General features: G+C 40.0%; 1 protein-coding gene across 1 annotated transcript in view; it reads left to right on the top strand.

Annotated features, from left to right (window-relative positions):
- ptprn2 (protein tyrosine phosphatase receptor type N2) overlaps nucleotides 1–24,984 on the top strand; it is a 133,963-nt gene that overhangs the window by 103,228 nt on the left and 5,751 nt on the right. The window contains exons 12-20 of the mRNA XM_067578215.1: nucleotides 2,990–3,205; nucleotides 5,521–5,724; nucleotides 11,326–11,473; nucleotides 12,709–12,782; nucleotides 16,542–16,619; nucleotides 19,630–19,749; nucleotides 20,698–20,864; nucleotides 23,288–23,341; nucleotides 24,387–24,451. Of these exons, the coding sequence (XP_067434316.1) occupies nucleotides 2,990–3,205; nucleotides 5,521–5,724; nucleotides 11,326–11,473; nucleotides 12,709–12,782; nucleotides 16,542–16,619; nucleotides 19,630–19,749; nucleotides 20,698–20,864; nucleotides 23,288–23,341; nucleotides 24,387–24,451 (1,126 nt within the window). The remainder of the gene's footprint in view (nucleotides 1–2,989; nucleotides 3,206–5,520; nucleotides 5,725–11,325; nucleotides 11,474–12,708; nucleotides 12,783–16,541; nucleotides 16,620–19,629; nucleotides 19,750–20,697; nucleotides 20,865–23,287; nucleotides 23,342–24,386; nucleotides 24,452–24,984) is intronic.

Raw genomic sequence — 24,984 nt, forward strand, 5'->3', positions numbered from 1 at the left:
TGAGTGAATGGATAGCCAGCCGCCCCAACAACACCTCTCTGCCTGACCTTTCCTCTATCATTTGAATAATCCAGAGCACCGAAATCCATCTGCCCCTTGTCTCCTCTCAGATTGGCTAATTCACCAGACCGGGGCAGCATGAATAGAAGAGAGAAACAGAAGGGGAAAGTCTGTTAGAGGCAGAGAGTAATAACTTCACTGAGTTTGGATATATACTCACAAGAGACACGAGCAGACGTGTTGAATAAGATTTTGAAGGAATCAATAAAAAGACATTTTTTAAAAAAGTAAATTTGGATTAGAAGCAGAATTCAGGGGCTGAAAAATCAGATTGTTTGACATGCCGATGTTAAATTTTAATGCAAACATTTTACCAATAGATAAAAATCATGTTAAATGGTAAAATATTTTTGCAATTCCTAATTATGGTAATAATTAATCTGGTGTATTTAGGTTTTGATTTTTATATATTGATATTTGAAATTTAAGCCATTTTCACTCAGAAATGATTAAATTTGGCTAAAAGTGTTTTTGATTACTTGATTGCTGCTATTACATGTTGTGTTTAGTCTGCTTAAATCTGTTTTTTTTTTTTAAACCGGCCTCAAATCAAATTAAATTAGTACAAAAATAATAAATAAAAAAGCTAACAGACAGAACTCTAAAGGCCCACAATGGTAATTCTCAGCCTCACATCTCCTCCTTCTCCCTCTCCTCTTTTTTTCTTTCTCTCTCTTTCTGTATCTCCTCTGGTTTCTTTCACCCAACAACATAACACGATTACCGCCTTCAAACACTCTTTTATGCTTGCAGTGCATTTCAAGCGTGTTTTCTCCCACAGTGGAAATGCTTTTTTATTCCTTTTAAGGTGTTTACCTGAATATTTTCAAGAGTAGCCACAGATTGTAGAGGGCGACATTTCTGATTAACTCGATAAGACTTTTTTTTTTTTTTTTTTTTTTTTAAGAATAAAGAAAACATTGCATGAAAAGGGAATATCTTAAGATTGTCAGCACTGCAAATAGATTGAAGCAGATTTGAACCAATAGGTCCGTAGGGGGCACTTTGGTTTTAGAGGCAACAGACTTGAACCACTTCTCCGATGTGACATGCTGTGTCGACCGTATTAAATATGGTGAATAGTAAGTGAGTTTTTCAGGTGCTATATGTTGTCTGTTATTGCGTCAGAGAGGATAATACTACAGAGATGATTGAAATACTCCAGCAAAGGAAAATTAACAATATCACATCTAAATGTCATTCCTGCTGTCTGTATGTCCATTTGATCACTCAACAACGCAGACGAGTCATTGGATCGAGGCCATTTCTCCCCTCTGTACCCGTATATGAGACTCTTCAAACCTCTCAGTTGTCGTCTAACCTCTTAATGGTTGATTGAAACTACATGCTCGAGCCACAGCAATTGCAATCAACAGCAACTGTCGTAAGGCCCAACACACTAATCGAAAAGACTTTGGGCATCACAACACAACCGCTAAAAACATTGGCAATTACGAGCCACAAGGTCAAACCACATTATTACTGGTCTGAGGTGAAGTGTCTTGTTTTGAAAATGGTATAACAAGATGTAGCCATCCTTCAGCCGGGGCCCATTAGATCCCTCAGGCTAAATGTCAGAGCTCTGCCATTTTTTTTTTTTTTTTTTTTTTTTTCCATGTTGCAGATTTGATTCACTTCAACCATTAATCTTTCAATATTGCATGCAGACAATTAGGAGCCTGCAGATGTATTTGTGCAGTTATTGATATTGCCCTTTAACAGATGTTTATCTATTGGCATGTATGAAGCAGATAGAAGTAGACCAAAAACTGTGGAGAGTTTATTTGCCCTCTGTTTTTTAAATGCAAAAATCTACTTGGTAAGCTGTCTATATTTTATGCAATCAGCAAAGGAAATCTATAACAGTACATATCAGGTATCATTAATTATCCCCCCCAATTATTGCTCCTAATTATTGCTGTTATGCTCTCAAAATATTCTGTATCAGTGGGGCCCACGGGGAATTTATCATTACAGTAAACGGCCATGAGTGGACCAGTCAGGGTGGGAAATTAGCACCAGCCACCAGCCAAATGCTGGTAAAATATGAAAGTGGCTGGTAGATTTCAGACACAAAATAATGATTTACTATTGAGTGGATGGTGAATATGAACATTTATCTGTCAGTGGCTGGTAGATGTTCACATTTTAAAAAGTTAATTTCCCACCGTGGGACCAATTATCAACACATAGGCCAGTTCTTTAACCTACACTGATAACAGTCTCTCTTAGATATTACAGCACATTAAAAACAAATCTGCTGTGCTGAAACAAATGCTATACCTCCCTGTTTGAATTAACATGCAGTGTGGGTGTGAATATTTGAAAAAGGCTTTTTGTATTCAACTGGTGGTGGATATATGAAGGTCCGGTCTGGGCCCGCCTGTGTCTCCCCAGTCCTGGTAGCCATTAGCTGTGCGGCTTGGGCCAGAGCCTAATCCAGCCAAACTCAGGACCAGAGGAGCTAATTAAGCACAAGCTTTTAGTATCCCAACCTCCTGTAGCTGCACAGTGCCAGCCCGCCCCATGCCAGCACTAAATGGGGTTGTAAATATCTATAGTGGGGCTCCGTGTGGACACAGCACTGGACAGGCTGGTAATAGGGGTTGACTGAGTCTGAATGCATTATAAGGCCAGTATTAGAGCTGGATAATGATTGGGGCTGGTCAGACGGCGGGAGTGGGTGGGAAGAGCGGGAGAGGAAGTGGAGGCAGGTGAGGAAGCACTCGCAGCGCTTTCTTTTTTCACTTTTTTTTTTTTTTGCCTCTGGAAAGCCAAGACAAGCTTTCAAGTGAAAATTGATGCACTGCAGACTTGATATGGCGGTTGCTGTAAATCAAAAACGACGACATCAATCAGGAGAAAGACGGAGAGGCATCCTTTACTGCTCTGACAGTGTGTTCTCTCTCTGTTTGTGTGTGTCCTCCAGAGGGGCAGCCTGACCCAGATCCCCATGGTGAAGGAGACCAGGGTGGAGTCGGGCCAGTTCCTGCTGCTCTCCGTCCTCTGCATGCTCTTCATCCTGGTGGCGCTGGCCGTGTCCGCCACTTTCTTCTGCGTGCGCCAGCGCTCCCACCTCCACATGAAGGAGAAGCTGGCCAGCCTGGGGACTGACACCAGTACTGATGCCACCGCAACCTATCAGGTTAGACCAAACCCCTTTGCTATGAGCCAATCAGCAGCCAGGACACTTATCCTGCACTCTGCTATTGGAAGAACACACTCTATTCGGATACAGTTGATTATCTGATTGGTTAGTGAATGTGTATGTTTGAGTGATTCTCCTACTTCCTCTTATGATGGTTTTTGGGTGATGTATGATAGTGACTTGCTTTTCTTTTTGTGCAATGCAGTAATTAAATACCAAAGTCACTTTTTGAGTTTGTTTGATCATTTTTAAGCTCCTAATTTCTTGCATTATCTACTGATTGCTCCAATAGATATTCGATGCATCCAATTATTCAATGCTCACCCTTGCCTGAGTTGTGTGTGTGCGTGTGTGTGTGTGTGCGTCTGCGGTGCATGCATGTACTTGTGTGTGTGTGTGTGTGAGACAGGGGAACTGGCCGCCACTGTGACCTATTCCCTCTGTTCCTCCAGGGCCACGGGCAGCCTGGGCTGTATTGATTTTCAGTGTTGGGGCTCAGCTGTGCCCAGCGTGGCACTCAGAACACATTTATCTGCATGTCGCGTTAACATTTTCAATATTTAATCAGGTTTTCACAGGGCTGCTTTGCTGTCAAAAGCTGAAGGGTGGTACAGTGTCATAGCAATGGCCACAGGGAAGCAAAAATAAGCAAAGATGCAAAATTAAATGCATTTTTTTTCCTTAAATATTAAAACTACAGCCTGTAGCGTTTATATTATTTTGTCTCTTTTCAAAATCTTTTTATCATGTTGTTCCACTGTGCAAATTTAAGGTTATGTATGACACCTGTTCTCTCTCAGTATACCTTTAGGGACGGGATAACTGCTCTGTCAGGCATTCGTGTGGGTGTGTTCTCTATGTTTGACAGATATTGTGGGAGAGCTGCGTGCGGCGAGAGAGAGATACTGTATTAGATGGCAGCATCACACTGTAGACGTTTCCTCTTGGTTTGTTTTCATTCTTATTATCCATAGTCTGAAAGAGGGAGCACAGACGAAGTCTAATCCCACGACCTGTGCTTCTGGGCTCCATGTGTCTCTCCTCTGGCCCCTTCTGGTGCTAACTGCATCACCCTGCCCGCCTCTGGAACGATTTCTCTGCTCCAGTACAGCGTGGTGCTTTCCAGAGATGCTGAGAAGTAGGATGAATTATGAGGTGGACCTGGATATTGCCCCGAGGCCAAGGCCCAGGGCACCGCTTCATAGCTCTAATCATTAAAGTCTGACGGCGGCAAAGCTGATCCAAGACCAGGGCTTAGAGGGCCCTGCGCTCCAGAGGGAAATATCACTATGATAGATCATGAGATAGCATGTGCTTTCACAAGGCATTTTCCCTGGCCTGCCCTGCCCTTGCTGTTATTAATTGAGTATGGTAATGAATTCTGAAGAAATGACTGGCTTTGCCTCCCAAAACCGAACATAATGGGGTTTACGGATTATGTTGAATTTAACAGAGAAACCCAGATATAAGAATGACGTACATGTGTTTATTTATACATGTCTAAGATCACAGAAATTGGGCAATATGGGTTTTTTCTTTCACTTTTTCTATTTATTCGCATTTTGTATATAAGAATAGTAGAGATAATGCCTGCTCTTCAAATTTTTGATGCACTGTGGCATGATAGAAGAAAAGCTGAGTCATTGGGAGAGGTTTAATCTTTTTTAGCAGTGCAATCTTTTTAGCAAGTCTCAGAAATCTGGAGATATCAATCAAAATCTAAAATTATACTTTACAATTGGGTTAATGCATTTCTATCTCCATTGGTTATTTGAGTGATGGATAGAGCCTACTCTTATTTATTTTTGGGAAGTGGTCCCAAATTCTCCCTGTATAAAATATATTTTTTGCTCCACAGGGTGTGTGTGGTGATTTTGTGCAGGATTGTAATGTAAAAGATCATGTTTTTTCTCAACTAAGAGATCCTCTCTTAAACAATGAAGATAGTGGCTGTGTGGCAGCCAGGTGTGACAATAGTGAATTTATTCTGTAAATCGTGTAGGGTTTCTCAACCATGTATTTTTGACATAATTAGTATAAGCTCCATAATCCACCAGGATAAGCCATTAATCTACAGACAAGTAAGGACAGATCAAGTCAGCCGAGATACAGGATTTTACAAGGTGCATTTACAGAACTCAGCTCCTTACAGCAAGGATAAGCATGTAACACATACATACATACATAAAACTATTATTATGTGCATGAGAAGAAGATAAATACATGAAACCTTTCAAGGGGGCCTGTGTAAGAAAAAACACCCTGCGTTTATGATGATCCAGAGCTTCACCATCATCTCCTGTAATCCCCAGGAGCTGTGTCGCCAGCGTATGGCGATCCGGACATCAGAACGTGTCGAGCGGCCAGAGACACTGCGCCACTCGCGGCTGAACAGTGTGTCATCCCAATTCAGTGATGGTCCTGTAGCCAGCCCGTCAACCCGCAGCAGCACCTCCTCCTGGTGTGAAGAGCCAGTGCCGTCCAACATGGACATCTCCACTGGTCACATGATACTGGTAAGGAACACAGAAACAGTGATGATTTATGTGGTAGCAAAAGTGTCATGAGAGGAGAGAAGATGAATAAATGGAAGTGGAGTGTGGTGTGGTTTGTTGTCAGGCCCTCAGAGAGCATTTGTGGTTCTTAGTATCTGATTGTTACATGTAAACAACTGCAACATCTCATCATGTCTTACTCAATATGGATGGGGGGTTTTTGTAGTTTTAGAAACTGCATTGCTTTTCTTAAGAATTATATTTGGTCAAGGTTATAGATCTGTGATCCCCAACCACAGGTATTCACAGTTGCTGAGTGATTAGAAATAAATACATTAAAAAAAAACACACACACACACACACATATTGAGTCACCTCTAACATCTTTACACCACATGTTGCAATTGTGAGTGTGCATGTAAACTAGTTGGAAGCAAGCAGAGAACTTGAAACAGCTAAAAGTTACAAATAAACTGTTGAAATAATCAGCTAAAAGTAACAAATAAACTGTTGAAATAGTTAGCTGAAAGTAATGGATTAACAGTTGAAACAGATATCTAAAAGTAATGGACAAACAGTTGAAGTAGTTAGCTAAAAGTAATGGATAAAAAGGTAGCAAAAAGTAATAGATTAACAGTTGAAACATAACTAAAAGTAATGGATAAACAGTTCAAATAGTTAGCTAAACGTAATGGATAAACAGTTGAAATAGATAGCTAAAAGTAATGGATAAACACCTGAAGTAGTTAGGTAAAAGTAATGGATGAAGAGGTAGCTAAATTTAATAGGCTAGATCAACAGTTGAAACAGATAGCTAAAAGTAATGGATAAACAGTTGAAGTAATTGGCTAAAAGTAATGGATAAAAGGATAAAATAGTTAGCTAGCTAAAAGTAATGGATAAACACTTGAAGTAGTTAGGTAAAAGTAATGGACAAACAGGTAGCTAAAAGTAATAGATTAACAGTTGAAACAGGTAGCTAAAAGTAATGGATAAACAACTGAAATAGCCAGCTAGCTTGAAGTAACGGATGGTTAAAAAAGTTAATAGCTAAAAGCAATGGATAAACAGTTGAAATAGATAGCTAAAAATAGTATATCATGTAAAACTTGAAATAAATAACTTCAGGTAGTGGATAAATGGTTGAAATAGATAGCTGAATTAATGGATGAACAGCTGAAATAGATAACGCTAGATAAAAGTAATGAACTCATAGTTGAAAGGTCCAACCTCTGCTAGTACGAATGCAAATAACTTGACAAAAGCGACCTAAATATTTACCGTTCAATTGTATGAAAAAATATTAACAGTATACACTTTTATATAATTAACAATGTTAACATCCAGCTTAAAATAAATTCAAATGAACGTATTTGGAACATGACAGGTCATGTGGATGTAGGGGTACATGAGTTCATCTGTAAGGGCCTGTGGGGGTAAGTCAGAAAAAGCTACAAGAACATGTTATTCAAATATTTCAAGCGAGCTCACATTATAGTGTATGCTTTAAAAACTCCCTGTGTATATGGATATGCTAAGCCCTGCGCTGAAAACCAACAGCTTGATTTCTTTCTGTTTATCAGGACGTGTCTCTTTTTCATCCCTCTCTCACCTCATTCCCTTCAGAACCCTGTTATCTTTGGGTTTTTCTCCATCATTCTTCCTGCTGTTTTCTCCCTCTTGCTTCATCTTGGCACTGTTGTCTTCATTTTTTTCCTCCCAACTTTTTCCTCCGTCTAGTGTGTCATTTTCTCTCTTTATCATTCCGTCCTGCTTCTCTCCCCTCTGTCATTTTCATCTTTTACCCCCTCTGTCTCTTTTACCGCTGCTGCAAAATAAGGCAGACATTGTTTTGCGTGATGAGAGCTGCTGAAAAGTGAAATATCATTACCCATCTGATTGTCATTTGGATGTTTTAGAAATTTTGTTAGGGTTAGTTTTTGGGGTGGGGTTGGGGGGGGAGGGGGGTTGAAAAAGCTTTTGGTTCCTTCAACACACAAACACACAATGGATTGTTTTAATTTTGCACAACTTTCGCTTCATTCATTTGAGACAAGCTTGATAAAAGAGATGGATAGATGCCTTGCAGTGTTTCCATTAATGGAGAGAGCATTCATCACACTGCATGTCTAGCTTTTATATTGGGAGGCTATAATGAATGAGAGTGAATCTGAGTAATGCCTTGTATTGGTGGTAATAGATGGGTTTTGTTGCACTCGTCAAGGCTTGTTTGTGAAGCCCCCTTTGAAAACATTGACAATAGAAAAGCATTTAGCCCTGCAATAACAAAAGAGGCACAGTGAATCATTTCTCGGAGCTGTTATTATTAGCCCTAGTTTCTTCACAGCAGCATCGCAGGCATTACAATGTAGAAAGGTAAAACACACAGGGACTTTTACTTCTCTTTCATGCCGTGATTGACATGGAGATGTCCTATAGGGGTTCTTCTTTAAAATTCCAATGCCATCTCACATGAAACCATGTGTGAGATTGCCTTGTTATCGCTGATCTCAGACCTATATTTTCCCATCTCTGCTCTCCTCTCCTCTCATCTCCCCTCTCTCGCTCTTTGGAGCTCATACCGTGTGGAGAAGGATGATGAATACCCAGCTTTCCAAAGCACACATGCTGGGGGTCCTTTTTTTTTTGAGACCCGATCACCTCACACACACACACACACACACACACACACAGTCACTCACATTCACATACACTACGCTACAGCGAGAGTTTGCTGCTGTCGGGCTAAATGAACTACAATGTTGCACCCCACCGTGCAGCCCACCTCCAGACTTTTAAAGTCTTGCATAACGACAACTTCAAAACCTGAAATTGGATGACTGTGTGTGCTGAGTCATCGGCTGTGTTTTTTTTTTCAGAGCTTTGACACACCTCTGCTGTCTTACATTTCCCATCCTCTCTCTTCGCCCTCTTCAGCTGCAGTATGGTGCTACACCCTGCAAACGTTGCCTTCTAAATGATTAAAAAGGTCAAAAACGATTACCAGATATAATGCAGAAACGTGTTGCATATGTGGCCGCATGTCTGTGCTTATTGCTGCAGTGCTGGGTCCTTTCAGCACCATGGACAGCACTGTACAGTCACCAAACTTGATTTTCCTCACAAACACAGCAAAATATCCTCTGTCTGTGCTCTCCCGCTGTCCAGAAACAGGGTCAAAATGATGATACAGTTGCTGCTGTTGTAGTGTTCCCTTGGCTTAATCACCTCTCCCCTGAAAAAAGAAAAGAAAAATCAATAATTATGTAGCTTGAGGCACTTTTTCATAATGTTGCGTAGTTATTGTTCAATTTTTAGAAATGATGAATTATTTGCTCAAAAGGAAAATAGTCTCAGGCAAAAGAAATTAGCCATGCAGCATGTACTACCCTCAGTGACTTTTAGTCACAATTTTAAATGTAGTTTGTGAGCACAAAAGCAGTGCTGCCCCATTTAACGCAAAACAATATGTTCTTTTCATTTAGCTATTATTAGTCACACAAAAACATACATATTAATACCTTTTTTTCACCTCTCACAGCTGTTTATCATATCATAAAGCTCCCTGTACAAACTGTTACCAGTATTGTTCCTTTTAATTTGACAGTGGAGCTTGACAGTAATGTGTTACCTGTTTTGTCTGGCTCCCCTGGTTGTCCCTTCATCCTGATTTCACCCAGCACCCTCTGCTGCCGAGGAGACTGCTTAGGAAGGATTAGACATTGTTTCCCTGACACCCAGGCCTCCCATCCCAACCCCCTGATTGGCAGACATAATCCCCCCATTCACTAAACCTTCGTTACCCTGTCTCTGGAATACGCCATGGTCCACTGCCTCCCCCTAGAAACGGGAGGGCTTGATAAGGGGCTGCTGGCTGCATTGTATTAAGCAGCGAAAATATGAATTTGGAATGCAATCGATTCAGGGCATCGTTTGAATAGAATGGGATGCAATTCAGAGTGGATGTATCAAGTATATGGAGATGTAATATTGGTAGGGGAGGTGGAATGCTGTCAGCCTGGCAAGCAGAGAGTACTTGTACAGGGTGACAAGAGCACAGTGGTGACAGGCTCTGTCAAGTGGCCATAATGGCATGCTGTCATTTTCCTGGGAAGACAGCGATGTGTGTTTGCGTAGGCGATGCACAACAACACACATGCAAATACATGTGTGTTGTCTGCTATTAGAATTGACATTAACTAGTGTTTTTTTTCTTCCCTTTATTTTTTTTGATAATTGAGATTTTTTGCATGCATAAAATTAAAAGTTCCTGACAGGGATGGTTCAAAGTCTACTGTTATATTTCAGAAATAACACTTTATGTCATTAATGGTGCAGATAGAACACACTGTGCTCTCTCATTATGCAGCTGCATTATCACAAGAGTTGCTTCTTCTGTTCTCAGTGTGGCTTTTAAGACCTGAGTGGCACCTTTGGTACCGTATCTAACAATAAACTTTGATTTCCATCGTCAGTTGGATTTCTAATGTTCTTATAAGACACCTAATATCCTTTGCGTGCATGCAGGAGACATCTGAATTCTTGAGCCATCAAAGGGTAATTGCCTATTATGGGTTGGGCAAGCTTATTTGTGATTATCATCTAAGTAGGAATTGTGTATATTGTGCAAAGACTTGGATTTCCCTTTTGACAGACAGCAGTGAATAACTCGGATGTAACAATGGTGTGTCACTTCTCCGCTCAGCCTACCTATACTGCCTTTAATATGGGATAAAACCCAGCACATCTGGGTATCACTTTCATTGTATTAGCCAGCTGATCCCTGACATCAGTTTATGAGTCTGTAATCTTCTGCCTCGCACAATAGCGGACTAAACCATTTAACCCCGTCGGGAGGGGAGCCATGATACAGGACAGAAAGCGAAACACGGCGCTCGCTAAAAAAGACTCGTCTTGCCAGCTACAACCTCTAAGCTCCCTAAGACTTGCCCTGGTTTGGGAGAATACACACACACACACACATACAGGCCTCTACCCCTCCCCCTTCTCTTTTTCCATCTTTGTCTCTCTAGCGAATTCAATTTTGTCTTCTCCAAGTGACGGCTTAAATGCAGACAATCTTATCAGTGGCTGTGCAAGCAGTGAGGGACGTGATTGAAACACCCCTGAAGTATTTCCAATGCAGACAAACCTTTCAGGAGTTTTAATTGTGGATTTTTTCCCCCCCTTCCTCTCAGTCAAACACACATGCACAAACACACAAAGACGCAAACATTAGCGCACCTTCCCCACCTAGATCTTCAGCAGCCTCCTCCTCCTCACCCAGTTGTTACGCTACACAGCAGCTTAGGACAATAATGCTCCATGACACCTGATCATAGCTTTAAAAGGAAAGGTTGTCAAGGCTTTACTGTTATGCTCCCGTTTATTCATTGGTTGATTCTCGGTGAGGAAAATGCAGTGAAAAAGAAAAAACAACAAGCTATCTCCAACCAGCTCTGATATAATGAAGCTTCTTGTTCAGTCAATCCAAATTTGCTTCAAAAACAAACATGGAGTTTTGTTTTACAACCATATTTTGTGATGAATGCAGTTTTCCTCTGCATGATTTTTGGCTTGTCTTGTGAAATGGCAGCTAAGGCGGTGTCTGTTTTCCTCCAGTCATACATGGAGGACCACTTGAAGAACAAGAACCGTCTGGAGCGTGAGTGGGAGGCCCTGTGCTCCTACCAGGCAGAGCCCGGCGCCTGCAGTGTAGGCCAGGGCGAGCAGAACTCCAAGAGGAACCGCTCAGACGCCGTCGTCGTATGTGAGTCCATTCGAACACATTTTTTACCCTGTAAATTTTTTTCCTGAAAACGTTGTTGTGTTTGTGGAAGGATCCTTTAAAGAGGAACATAAAACTGGTTGGATAATCAAGCCAAAAGTACACTGTGAAACATATGTGTGACAAAAAAAATCAGCTCAGAGGTCCACTTGTTAGCTTTTAGGGAGCTTTTCAGCCACATCTCACTATCCTCATCAGCATATGAAATCATTTTGTTATACTATAAACTTACACAGACTGAATGGAAGAAAGGACTTCCATGCTCATGTAACATGAGGCTTAGTTTTGTTCCTTATTTTACTGAAAACCAGTAAAAATATGTCATTATGGTGACAAAATGTTCTTTTCAATGCAAATCAACTTGCTCTGAGACTTCTCTTGGATCAAATTACTTAGTCTTCATACTAGAAGAGTAATAACCCTTAAAAGCCCTGAAAATTCATTTTTCAATCAGCTTCCACTCTTATGAGAAATTGGGTCTTACGTGAGCACACTACTGTCTGTTAAAGGTTGAACAATGTTGGTTATTTTGCTTTTCTCTGTGCTTCTTTCACTGGTTTTAGTGGGCAGGGCCCAGCTAGAAAAAGGTGATGTCACATATTCCCTTGCTCAAATCAGGATTCGGCAACGTTTGAATTACTATTTAATGACAGTTGATGGGTTGTTTGGTCATTATCAATCAAATCTGATCATACCACACCCACACAGTACTGAATTTTTGATTGTTAAACTCTTGATTAAAAACACCTGAAGATATTTCAGGCATTTTAAACTTTAATTTCTGCTCAATTACACAGAACAATCCTTAACATTTGAAGCCAAGTTTTTTCAGGGGCTTTAATTTAAAGCAAATGTGTTTAAGTGGGTTCAGCTTCATTGGCAACAGATCATATGAATCTTGCAACAGTTTCACTTGTCTAAGAAAAACAGGATTTGAAGACTCAGACTTCTTAAGATAACATTTTTTTATGATTATTTCACTTGGAACATTCCTTATTGAAGGTGAAGTAATTCAGGACTTCAGAATAGTGTGTGTGTGTGTGTGTGTGTGTGTGTGTGTGTGTGTGTGTGTGTATGATGAAAGTCTGATGAAATTGCAGTCCCCCTTAGCCTTTTCAGTTTCATATCCCTCCATTGCTGCTCAAAATTCTGTTGTTATTGTGCAGGGAGGAAAACAGTGGAAAACTGTGTTGATGAATTATGCATCTTTATTACAGATGATCATTCCAGGATCACCTTGAAAGCGGAGAATAACCACGGCAACTCAGATTACATCAATGCCAGTCCAATAGTAAGTATTGTTTATTCATTATGGTTCTACATTACAGCTAATATCTGTTGTCTCTGAAGCCTTTTTTTTTGAACAAGGAGCACCTGTTGTGTTTGGATTTTACTTTGAGATAAAAGATGTTTCAAAGGACTTGTCATCGATCCAAGTGCATTGATCTTTTTTTTAAAACTTTGTTCTCCATACTGGGAGCCTCAGTGGATTCATTGTTTCTTGTTGAATCACATTGTTACTTTCACTGCTTTCAAATGGCCGCACCCCTTTTTTTTTTCATCTGCACTAAAAAGAATTATATATTATTTTTGACTAAACAAATGTATCTCCCACAAATCCAGAAAGACCTCAGTGTTGGAGAGGGCTAAGGTTATTTATTTTATTTTATTTTTTTTTAGTATTTCTCCCTAAAAACATTGCCAGTCATGATTTCCCCCGAGGCTGCTGAAAAGGGATTGCATCAAAGGGAACAGGAGACTATGCATTTCAAATACAGTGCCAAAATTTCTGAGGAGATAGATGAGGGGGGCACACACAGCTGCACTAAAAGCCTATTACTCTTCAGAAACAAACAATGGAGACTTTTAGATGCTCTATTTATGCCTCAGTTTTCTCTAATGGCATATTCATAGAGGTTTTTAGCTCATTTAAACAATGCTGTAGTGTGACATTTGACATCTTATAGCATAAGTTTGTAACACTAACTAAAGTTAATCTGTCAAGGGAAGAAAAAATCGTTTGGTGTAATCAAAAGAGGATTAAAATAAAGTTATCCAAGGCTGTTTGGTGCAGTTTTTAAAAAAAAAAAATGGATCTAGAAACACAAATGGATGTAGGAGATGGGTGAAGTAATGGCAGATGCAGTGGTGTGCGGATGAAAGGACAGTAATTACACCACAAAAGGGACCCCTGGCTGGGCCCAGCAAAACTGTGATAATTATGTCTGTCAATGCCGCTTCTTCCTCCTCATTAGCTTCAGGCAGTGGCCTACGTGTAAATAATATGTCGCTTCTTTCTGGGTATCCTGGGTCAGAGAAGCAAAGGGAAGGGGCGATCTGAGCTCACTGCAAAGCAAAGGGTGACATAGCGGTTAATGCTTGACCACAACTGATACAAGCGTTCCCAGACATACGGCATCATTAGCGCGAGGAATGGTTCGGAGGAATGTGCAAAATGTGGTCAAAGCCTGGTTGCCTTTGTCTAGTCTGGCCTTTTTACAAAGTCCAAGGCCATGTGGCTTCTCTATTTCCCACCTGTTCTCCGTTCTTTTGTTTTCAGACTATCTTGGATGAGCTCAGTCCACCATTTAGCTTCTGAGGTCTCTTTTTTTATATAAACATGGGGTCAAGGTGCTATAGCAAGGTGTTGAAAGTTGAGACGCTTCTCCAGGAGCTATTTTAGTACAAGCTATTTTACTTCAAACCAAAGAGTGCTTCTTTGCCTTTTTTTTTTTTTGTTGTAGTCTATCTTCTCCCCACAATGGCAAGGGGAGGACAGCTGAAACGCAGGACTACTCTTTCATGTGTGCGCTTTAGTATTCATGCAGGGATGTCAGCACACAGCTACAGCATGTCTGTGTCCTTGAGATTGGCTAAACAGAGTGGCAGCACTAGCATTCGGCACCATCCTTTCATTTCAGTGGGAGAGATTTTTTTTTTTTTCTCTTCTTCTTTACAAAACCACGTGAGGAATTTCAACCAGGAAGGATGAAGAGAAAATTGGACAGCACGGTTATACCTAACTGAAGTGTAACACAGGGTAATGAACAGAACGTTTTCTGCATTTATAATATAATTGCTGTGTAGATCATTTAAAGTATAAACCTGAGGAATCCGTATCATTACATTTTTCACTGCTAAAAATCTCTAAACGATCAAAATGAACCCTTTAAGACCAACCAACACTATCCTTTTATCACTGGTTGGAAGTAGATTTCCATAAGAAAACAATTTTTAATCACTTTTAATCCACCATAATGAAAATAAATTCCAAACACAGACATGAGAGGAGTAATAATTAAAAAAATATATATTTTAATTTGTCATTTTGGATTGAAGTTCCTCATGTCTGGATTGAAGTTCCTCATGACTGTAGCAGCCTTTTAAAGCATTAAGAATTAATCCTGTTGTTGTGGATATTAAACATGAGGAGAGAAAAGTATTATGGTAATATTAAAGCCATGAAGAAATGCTCCATAATTATTTTCCTTTTAAGGGTGAATGTCAAGGTCCATGTGCGAGACAAAAGAGTCCATGTAGTTTAAAAAGAAAAAAAAACAGAGTATGAATAAAGAAATACATGTAGAAAAGCTAGATGTTAGGTGTCCTTGACATATTGCTCTTTATCATAAAAACTCAAGTACATAAAGGAAGTCATTAAATATGACCCTGTGACTTGCTGTCGTGGTGTTTCTTGATGTTATGCTCTGTGATGTCTCCTTTTGCAAATGGCTCTCTTTTATAATTGGACTGCACAAATGCCTCCATTCCCATTGTGGATGTCCCTCAGTGGCAGGTTAATATGCCAAGAAATGAGACAGGCACACCTTAATTTTATAAATATTCTTCTTATATCAGACCTGTATCGTAGGTTTGCCATAAATAATACTAAATGTACAGTATTCCCAAACTCACACAAATAATACACTCCCCTGGTGTGTCGTCTGTCATTATATGTCAAAAATATATCAATAATGCTACTACTTTACCATGCTTTACCATTATTATATACGCACCCATTTCTCATCCTTTCACTGATGCATCTTGCACTCAAGGGTCCGCATAAAAATTCATTCAATAAAATGTGATCATTGATTTTGGAGGCGACCCAGCCAACACCTACTCAATCAAGTCTCAATCACATCCCTCAAATCAAGTCGCCCCATGTCATTATGTCCCACCTCAACACTCAGCTCTCTCACGTCAAGTGCCTCCAGGCTTTAAGTCCCATCCCAATCTCATGTTTCATGCAGAAACATGTCAAACCATTGGGGGGAAAGAAAAAAAAAAAATTGAGATGTGAAGGCAATTTGAAGAAGCATATTGGTATGAAGACATTGTAGTGAAAAATCATTCCTGAACGATGAGATGATGAATGGGCAAGTTGAGTTATTGAAGGTTTATTTTGAATATTCAGTAGGTTGGAAGTTTAGTCTCTACGGTCCAATTAGGTGCCGGCACAAGAATATTTTCAAACAGCTTCAGTATCCTTTTAAAGAGAGACATTCATCTTTCCATTTGCAATGGGAAGTATGAATATCAGTTGGCTGTGTGGCATAAACACCAGAGGTTCCTGTTTGCTTAACTTTTACTAGATAGACAGAAAATACAGCAAAGTTCAAGGTCCTCCTCAGTCTTTATTTGCAACATTGTGCTCAAAGAGACTGATCTTTAACATTTTTTTTTACAAAAACAAGATTAAATGAAATCCTATCCTTCAAATTTGTGTTCAACCTCTGCTGTTGGCCCACATGACATTCACAGTTTACCAATAAATAGTGTGCAATATCTGTTATATTCCAATTTACTCGTATCAGGTCCAGTAAAAGATAATCTTGAGGACAGAAAGGAAGTGACAAGATGTACAGGAAGAAAAAAGATTTCCGAGAGACTGAATGAATGACAGAGAAGAAGACACACAGCAGAGAAAAGAAGAGCTTGTTTTCTCCATCCAGATGGAGGCTTTGATGGAAGTTGTATGCAGACAGTATGTTTTCATCCACCATTCCCCGCCCAAACACTGTGTCACACTCTGATCTCTCTCTCCCAGATGGACCATGACCCTCGCAACCCTACTTACATCGCCTCGCAGGGCCCGCTTCCTTCCACCGTGGCAGACTTCTGGCAGGTAAAACCCATCCTTATTCACTGTCTGTCTTTCATCTTTTGCTGTTTTGTTTCTACAGCAGTGAGGGTTTGGAATAACCACAGTAGAGCTGCTTCTACTGTATGTGTCTGGTTTGTGTTATTTACCCATTCCTGTGTGATTGTGATGTCTCCTTCTTGGTCCAAGAAACAAGGATCTAGATTACTCTCTTTCTCTCTTTGGTGTTTCAGCAATGGTGGAATTCCTCAAAGTGGGAGTAATGTAGCTCCAGTTTATGCCACTTATGTGTTACCATTACCGTTTATTATTCGAACCACAGATCTAAGCATCCTATTCTCTGAAAAATATTTACCCAGCGATATTTGAAAAACCCAGAAGCTCATTTAGCAACACTTATCGCTGTTCTGAAGGTATTTCCAAATCCTAAAAGACTCTTCTAACCATCTAGATAGAAAAATATTTCAACTGTAGCATGAAAGTTTCTCAAGGTTGATGTCCTAATTCAGGTAGCTGTAAAGGACATTTGCTCTTTTTCAAAACACAAGCAAAATATGAATGTTATTTTGCATGAAAATATCAGATATTGAAAAGCATCATCAACATATATCGATACATCTGATAATACTTAATTTTGGTTCACATTGTACAAGCAAGAGGATATGTCATTTCCTGCAAACATTTTTGTGTGCATTAGGAAAAAGGCACAGCTTGAGAAGCTGTTTAAAATATCTTGTTTATTGTGCAACAGATGAACTGTTTTTTCATCCAGAGAGTTGGAAGAGTCTTTGAGGATTCTGAAAATATGTTTAGAACAGCTGTAAATGTTGTTAAATGACCTTTTGGGTATTTCAAAGATCACTGGGTTTTTATTTTTAGGAAAAACTGATGCTTAAACTCTACAACTCAAATCTAATGGTTGAACACTGATAAAACAGCTGAATATGTACGACAAAACTGCAGCTTTTCATTGTGTATATAGTAGTCTACTTATAAACACCCACAAGAAGTCTAATATTATTCATAATAATGCTGATGTTTGCTCATATTTGCATTTTCTCAGCGCTATTTGCATTCCTTCCCTTGTCCATAAATGTCAGACAAGCTCTCCATTAATCACTGGATATAGGCTATTGTAAAACATGGCGACTTGTGTGGAGGTATGCCTTAAATGATGCATGATTGCCAAATGGCGTTCTTATGCGTTAATAGGGCAGCACTGTAGTAATTAGTGGGACCATAAGCTCCATATGGTGAAGTAACTTCGCTAGCCGTGACCAGGATATAAAAGTGTGGAGCATAAATCCTGGCAGACCAGCTGGCCCTGCACTCTGCACTCTGCACTCTGCGTCTTGTACTGAACGGGTACTCATTTCGAATCATTATGATAATGCTGACTTTGTGTTAGCACAGATGCGGAGCCCGTTTGTGACTAGGGAAGGATGGTACAGCCAAGTTCAGTCTGGTCTGGAATGACGTTTTTGTTGTAAATTGCTTTTTAAACTAAAAAAAAAACAAACACACAGTCCTCACATTGTGTCCCAATTAATTAAAAACATAAAAACTCAGTAGCTATTATCTGAAAAGTGTACCTTGATTGAGTTCAGTTCAAATAGGAATGAAAGGTGCCACGTTTTCTGTATTTTTAAATTTGAAAGTGCCTCAAATGAAACAGTTGATAATTATCTCTCTGGATCTCTTTCTTTATTTTGGTTATTTGTTTGTTTGTCTGCCATTATTTTCTGTGCCAGGTGAATAAATGCATATCCATTATCTAATGAAATTGGCTATTTAGGCAGGAACTCAACTCTAAATCTTTCCAATTAAGCAGAAAATAATGGAAAATTAGACACAGATTGACTGACACGCTGAACATCAGTGCTGTGTCTGGGAATAAGTAGTAGCCATTCATTATTCAATATGGTTAACCTTGGATTGTGGCAGGGGAAAAAATACACTCTTTCCCCCCATTAAAAGTAAACAAACAGGGGAAACACTGGCACTCTCATGCAAATGGGCCGTGCAGGAGGCAAATCTTTTTGCTCTGTCCTATCTAATCCACACCGGCCCCAGGCAGCGCTCTGAAAGGCAGCTCTGCTCTAATCCTCCACTTCTCATTCCTCCATCCCTTCATCCTTCACTCCTCCATCCAACTCTCCTCTCCCTCCCTTCATCACTGGCTATTACCTTGCTCCCCTCTCCTCCTCAGAATTCAATGCAAAAAAAAAAAAAAAAGTCAATCAGCATGAGTTCACAGAGCAGCAACCTCGGTCATTTCAGGCTTTTTGTATTCTACCTTCTTCTTTCATACAAGTGATGGATAGTAGGTGTTTTTCTTTTTGGAGCCTGGAAATTGTTTATTGCATTAAAAAAGAGCAGATGGATGTCTTTTTCACCAGTTAAAGATTGAAAATAAATAACACAGCTTTTTCACACTACCTACAAATATTTGTCAAACCTTACAAGACTAAATGGATAATATTCCCAAACATTATCACCTTGCCTAATCTCATCACATCCTGGCACAGTTGGCACAGTTAGCGTGTAATGTGTCCACTGGGCTGGATCACAGAAGCTTGTGATTAGTGTATATTCAAGGCCATTGTGTTTTTATAGCAATCATAAAACCTGCGTTTCCTCCTCATTTTCCTAATGGCTGCCGTGGGCCTATATTTTTTCCCAAGGACACATTAGATTGTGATAAGATGAAATGGAGCAGCAGCACTGTAGATGTTGTGATCTAGCTCAGACGACTGAGAGAGGGCGACACATGACGCGCCCTCCTGCTGGTCGACCCAACATTTATCATTTGTCACACGCGGAGAGGTGACATTTATTCATACTTCCTGCACCGAGATTAAGAAATCAATTTCACTCTAATACAAAGCTGCCTGTAATGCTAATGTGCAATATGCTGCTCCTAGTGGCATAGTTCAGCTACATATTAGTGCCTCTGTAATGCCATACAGACGCATATGAGTGTTGTCTCAGGATGTGTCGGAGGGTTGTCTGACATCTCTCCACCGGTGTGTAGATGGTGTGGGAGAGCGGCTGCGTCGTCATCGTGATGTTGACCCCGCTCTCTGAAAATGGAGTGAAGCAGTGTCACCACTACTGGCCAGATGAGGGATCTGATGTCTACCACATCTACGAGGTATTTAAGAGATTAAGCTGAAGTCACAACACTTGGATGCTGTAAAGTTTAAAGGATCAGTTCACCTAAATCACAGAAAAATCATATTTTCTCACTTAGCTCCCGTGGTATCTAGTCATGCAGATGTGTCTGACTCCACCCCAATAAAATAGAGATGAATTCAGTTTGTGGTGCCCACAGTGTTGAAAAATTATGAAAAAAATTCATCATGTTTTTCAGAGACTTATCTGAATGATTTTCAGACCTCACTGTTTTACAGTGGGACTACTTTATCCTGAGTAAAATAGTCCCCCATGAAAACTGTTGAGTACAAGGACACTGTTTTTGCAAAGACATGTTGCTGTTGGGTTTTTCAAATGCAATTTCTCAACACTTAAGGCACCACAAATGAAATTCATTCACCGCTACTTTTATTCAGGTGACAGAAGAAATCTCGAACACATACCTGGTTGAAGAGGATATCAAGGCTTTCGGAAAAATAGGCAGGCATTTATTTGCAATCTCTAAAAATAAGAAATAAAAGAATAACTTGCTGGGAAAATCTTTGACTCTCCAAAAAAAAATGAGAAACATCTCAATGGTGTTTTGGTGGAGTCCATTTTTATAAGACTCTGTGTGACTCTAAAGTTTGCTTAGAAACTAAAAATTGTGTCCACCTTTCTCCTCGCAGTTTCTCTCTAAACAAAAGGTTTTACTATGTGGATATAAACAGAATGAAACAAAAATATATAGTTAGTTAGAGCTTGTGCTTCCCAACACATAGCCACATAAAACCAAAACTATCCATCTGCATGACGAGATATCACATGATTTTTTAAATTTGAGTGAACCAAACCTTTAAGGCATTTGGGTTTTTTGGCCAATGTGCACAGTAAAGCAACCTCTATCTGAAGATATAATTAAATAAATTCAACACCAACCTTTGCATATTTAATGGTCTATATTTAGGTGAACTTGGTGTCTGAGCACATCTGGTGTGAGGACTTCCTGGTGCGGAGCTTCTATCTGAAGAACCTGCAGACCAATGAGACCCGCACCGTCACACAGTTCCACTTCCTGTCCTGGATGGACCGCGGGATCCCCAACTCGGCCAGGACCCTGTTAGACTTCCGCAGGTATAGTGGAGATCCCCGTCTGTTGGCCTCAGACTACTGACGCTCAGCAGATTTCACAGACAGACCACCTTTACGACCGGCCTTTATCCTGAGCTTGTTCTTAATCACCTTCCCTTATATTCTGTATTCTGTCAGCGCCTTTCTGGTCCATCTCCCTTTTGCCCCTCTGCCTTTTGGTGTCCTAGCGAATGGTTGTTCTAATAAGGACTGTGTTTCTGTACTATCCCTTTCATCCTGGGCCTATTTCCCTCACCTCCCTCCAGCACATGTGATGCAGCAAATTAACAGTCCCGCACTGCCTGGCTTGGCTTGGGAAGAAAAGAAAAGAAAAAAAAAAAAACACCTAATTCAAACACCCAATTAAATGAGAGCTGTCTCACTAAAAACATGGGAGAGGGGGAACGCTAGTGACTGAATAACCTCACTCTGTTCTCCATATAATGTGTTCTGGCAGAAGAGCAGAAATAGCCCCTTTGGGAAAACCCAGGAGGGATAGGAAAAGCCCTCCAAATGAGAATAGATGCATCTGATTTGTGGATGGAAGTCTGTCCCTCTGGTTTGTAATGCAGATGAGAGAAAAAACAGAGGATGTACAGTGTTATCATGTCATCCTTTGGTGCTATTTTTTTAAAATTAAACTGGGTGTAGCGTGTAGTCGGTTATATTTATTTATGATATTGCTGTGCAAGTTTGTCCCGTGTTTTGATTACATACAAAAGGTTTGCTCTGCTGTTGCGATCCCCCGAACTGTTGTTAAGACATCCACATTGCTTCGATGTAACACCAAAGCTCTCTGACCACCATTACGTGATTCAGAGGTCTCAGATCCACACGGTGTACTGTACGCTCACGGTTTCACGGTTTCGGCCAACTCGGTATTTTGCGGTTGCCAGTGTCATTTTTGTGATGTTGCAGCTAGTAATATGAGCCCAGTTGCATAGTCACAAAAGTGATCATTGGAAACTGTGTCTCCTCAGCCAGGCCTGTGCACAAACTGTCTTTCTCTCACTCCTGACTCTCTTTCTCCCTCCTCCTCTCACTGCTCCTTCCTCTGGCTTGCATGGGAACTCCAACCATCTTTGTATGCGCTTTGACTAAGAACATATTCTGATTTTACTCATGCATTTGAAATTCAACAACCTTCAAATATAAAAATGCAATGTAGTGTAGTGTGTAAAAAAAAAGAACATGAATGCAAAATACACAAAAAGAAAACATTTCTACTGTAAAATAAGCCTCACTTTAATATAAGATAATCAAATCAAAACTGCTAGTTGTATCATATTTTAATGTTTAGCAATATAGAGAAAATAAGGCTCTGCACAGTTAGGTCTATTGCAAGTATTTCAATAATAAAGCCAAGCACTCAGTCACACTTTCAAGGCAAATGTTTGACAAAGGAGAATCTCAGAGATACAGCATATCTTTGTCATGCAAGTACACATGGGAAATGTAGTTCACAGTTGTAGTTCCCATTGTCCAAATACATTGGAAAATCCACAATTACAACATATAAAATGCAAAAAGTGAGGACAAATCACTACAGAAAGCAAAGGAAATGGGAAAACATAACAGAAATAATAAAAAGACAGAAAATATTTCACAATCCAGCAATATTTACAATAAAATATTTGAGTATATTTTGCAATATAATTATGATAATCAAATGTAATTGTAAGGTACAACACATTATTATTGCTTTTAGTAGTGGAGTGCAATAGTATTAGCAATTGCAAACTGACACATTAATTTATATTATAGTATATCATAGTATATGGTTATATATTGTTTTATTTACATATTCCTAATAATAAATAATAACTATTGTTGAAAATGTACAAAGAAACTAGTGGACAAACTAGATAAACCAGAGATATGATAAGATATTTAAACATTAATTTTCATTTTGTCACTGAAAGGTAAAGAACGAAAGAACGGAAAGACATGGAAGCTCTCAGTGTAGTTAGTTTCCATGGCAACAGCGGGGTGTGAAAAGGCTTGTTGGCCTTCACCGTGCCTGTGGTGTATAACATTCATAATTGGCCGGGGTTAATGCGTCGGCGGTCGGCAATCACAACATCACACCACCACATCCATCACCCACATGTCACAATAATGCTGTTTGAAATGATGCTCAATTTATTTAGGTGCTGTGACACGGATTTCTCTCTCCATCCTCAAATTAAAGTGATTGATTGACGGGAGGGGGGCATCTCTCAGGATCGTGTTTGTTCCTTTGATTATTGCAGCCATTAATTTCATCCGGACCTCAGCCCAGAACTCCCTCATTTGCTTTAATTGTCGCTGTTGTTATTATTTCAGCTAAAAGAATCAGTCTTGTTTCCAGAGTATGATTTAGCAGCCTGTGCTTTTAAGAAAGTCAAGCTAACAATAACATCCAATCTTTTCTTTTCTTATTTCAGAAAGGTTAACAAGTGCTACCGGGGTCGATCTTGCCCGATAATTGTTCACTGCAGGCAAGTATAACTATTTGAACCTTGTGACAGTGGCTCGCCCCGCTGAATTGGGAGAGCGAGTGTTTGTCGTGGCCTGTGTGTTGGAGGGGAGAGGCTGTTTATTTAAACCCGCTCAGTCCATTTACTCTATCTGGGTCCAGTGGAGCTGCTGTTTATTCCACTGGCTGTGTCTTTATGGAAATAGTGTGGCACAAAGACACTCAGCCAAAGACACTTCCATTTCCCATTTGGTTGAGTTAGTTAACTGGCTTTGATTGGTTTGCATTAAACACCAGGTATCTGTCTGACCACTTTTAATAGTCACATCCTGTTAAGTCATGCGTGGGGCCAAGGCAGCCCGCTCCCCCTCTGAGGGGAGCTGTACGGACCGAGTGTCTAGCAGTGGATTAATGAAGCAGTGGTGCTCAGGCCGCTCTCCTGTTTTATTGGCCTTGCCTTTATTAGAGAGATGTGCACGCCTTGTTTGCAATTAACATGCAGAGCCGTTGAATGGCCGGCGGGCACAAAGGGAGGCTTTTCATAAGACTATCTCTGGAGTAATGGAAAAGCAAGGCTCTCCAAAAGCTGTTCTCGAACCGCCCATGGCCTCTCAACCTCTCCTCTGCTCCTGAGGTGCATGCATTTAAAAGCCTTTGTCCCCAGTGTGCCTCAGAAACCATTCCCCTCTCCCCAATAGCCGAGCAAGTCTCAAGACCACACATGCACTCGTGTGCAAAGGTTTAACATAATCACATTTATTGGAGCATCAAATATTCAGATCTGTTCAGGTATTTTCACAAGAATATTAAGGATTATTATTGATTTTTTTGCTATTTAAGTATTCTATTTTATCTGCAATGTCAGGTTTTAAACAGATGGAGCAGTGTGTGTGTTTCTCTCTGCATAGACTAATTTGTGTTTAAATATACTCTACAGTCTCTCAGCAGATGCAGATGTAAATGAGCAATTTGTTTCCTTATAAGAAAAACACTCTCAGATTAAAGCATGTAGAGCTTTACTCTGCCACCTTAATGATCTCTCTCTCTGTCTCTCTGACTCTCTGCAGTGATGGAGCTGGCAGGAGTGGGACTTACATTCTGATTGACATGGTCCTCAATAGGATGGCTAAAGGTAACGATCAATGGCTTCCCTTTCACTCTTTCTGCTTGTGTTGAAGTGTTGCCCTGGCAACGCTAAAGCCTCTCATTTTCCACAGAGGGTCTTGGGGATGCATTAGAGGGTGACTTCTCTGAGGCCTGGAAAGGCGGCGAAGACAGAGACAGACATGGAGGGAGCTGCTAGGAGTGGAGAGAGTGGAACAAAGAGAAAACAGAGCAGAGAAAATGAAAAAGAAACCTACACCAACATTAGTAATTATCTATTTAAGCTACCGTCATGCCATATTGACCTGAATCACAATTGCAACATGAATTTAGATAGCACATGCATGGAAATGAAATGTTTAAAGGGAAAATCCATTCAAAATCTGAATTTGCAAAAAGTTGCTCCAATGGTTTTCAACGCTTGAATCAATATTTAATATTTAATGGAAGCAATGTGTTTATTTTATTATTGATTTATTCTTTAATAGTCCACAGTAAGCATCCTACTCTCACCCTGAATATTGTCTTCTGTTTTCCCTGTTTTACACAAATATAAACTAA

This window comes from Thunnus thynnus, chromosome 21 (assembly GCF_963924715.1).
Source record: "Thunnus thynnus chromosome 21, fThuThy2.1, whole genome shotgun sequence".
Lineage (NCBI taxonomy): Eukaryota > Metazoa > Chordata > Actinopteri > Scombriformes > Scombridae > Thunnus > Thunnus thynnus.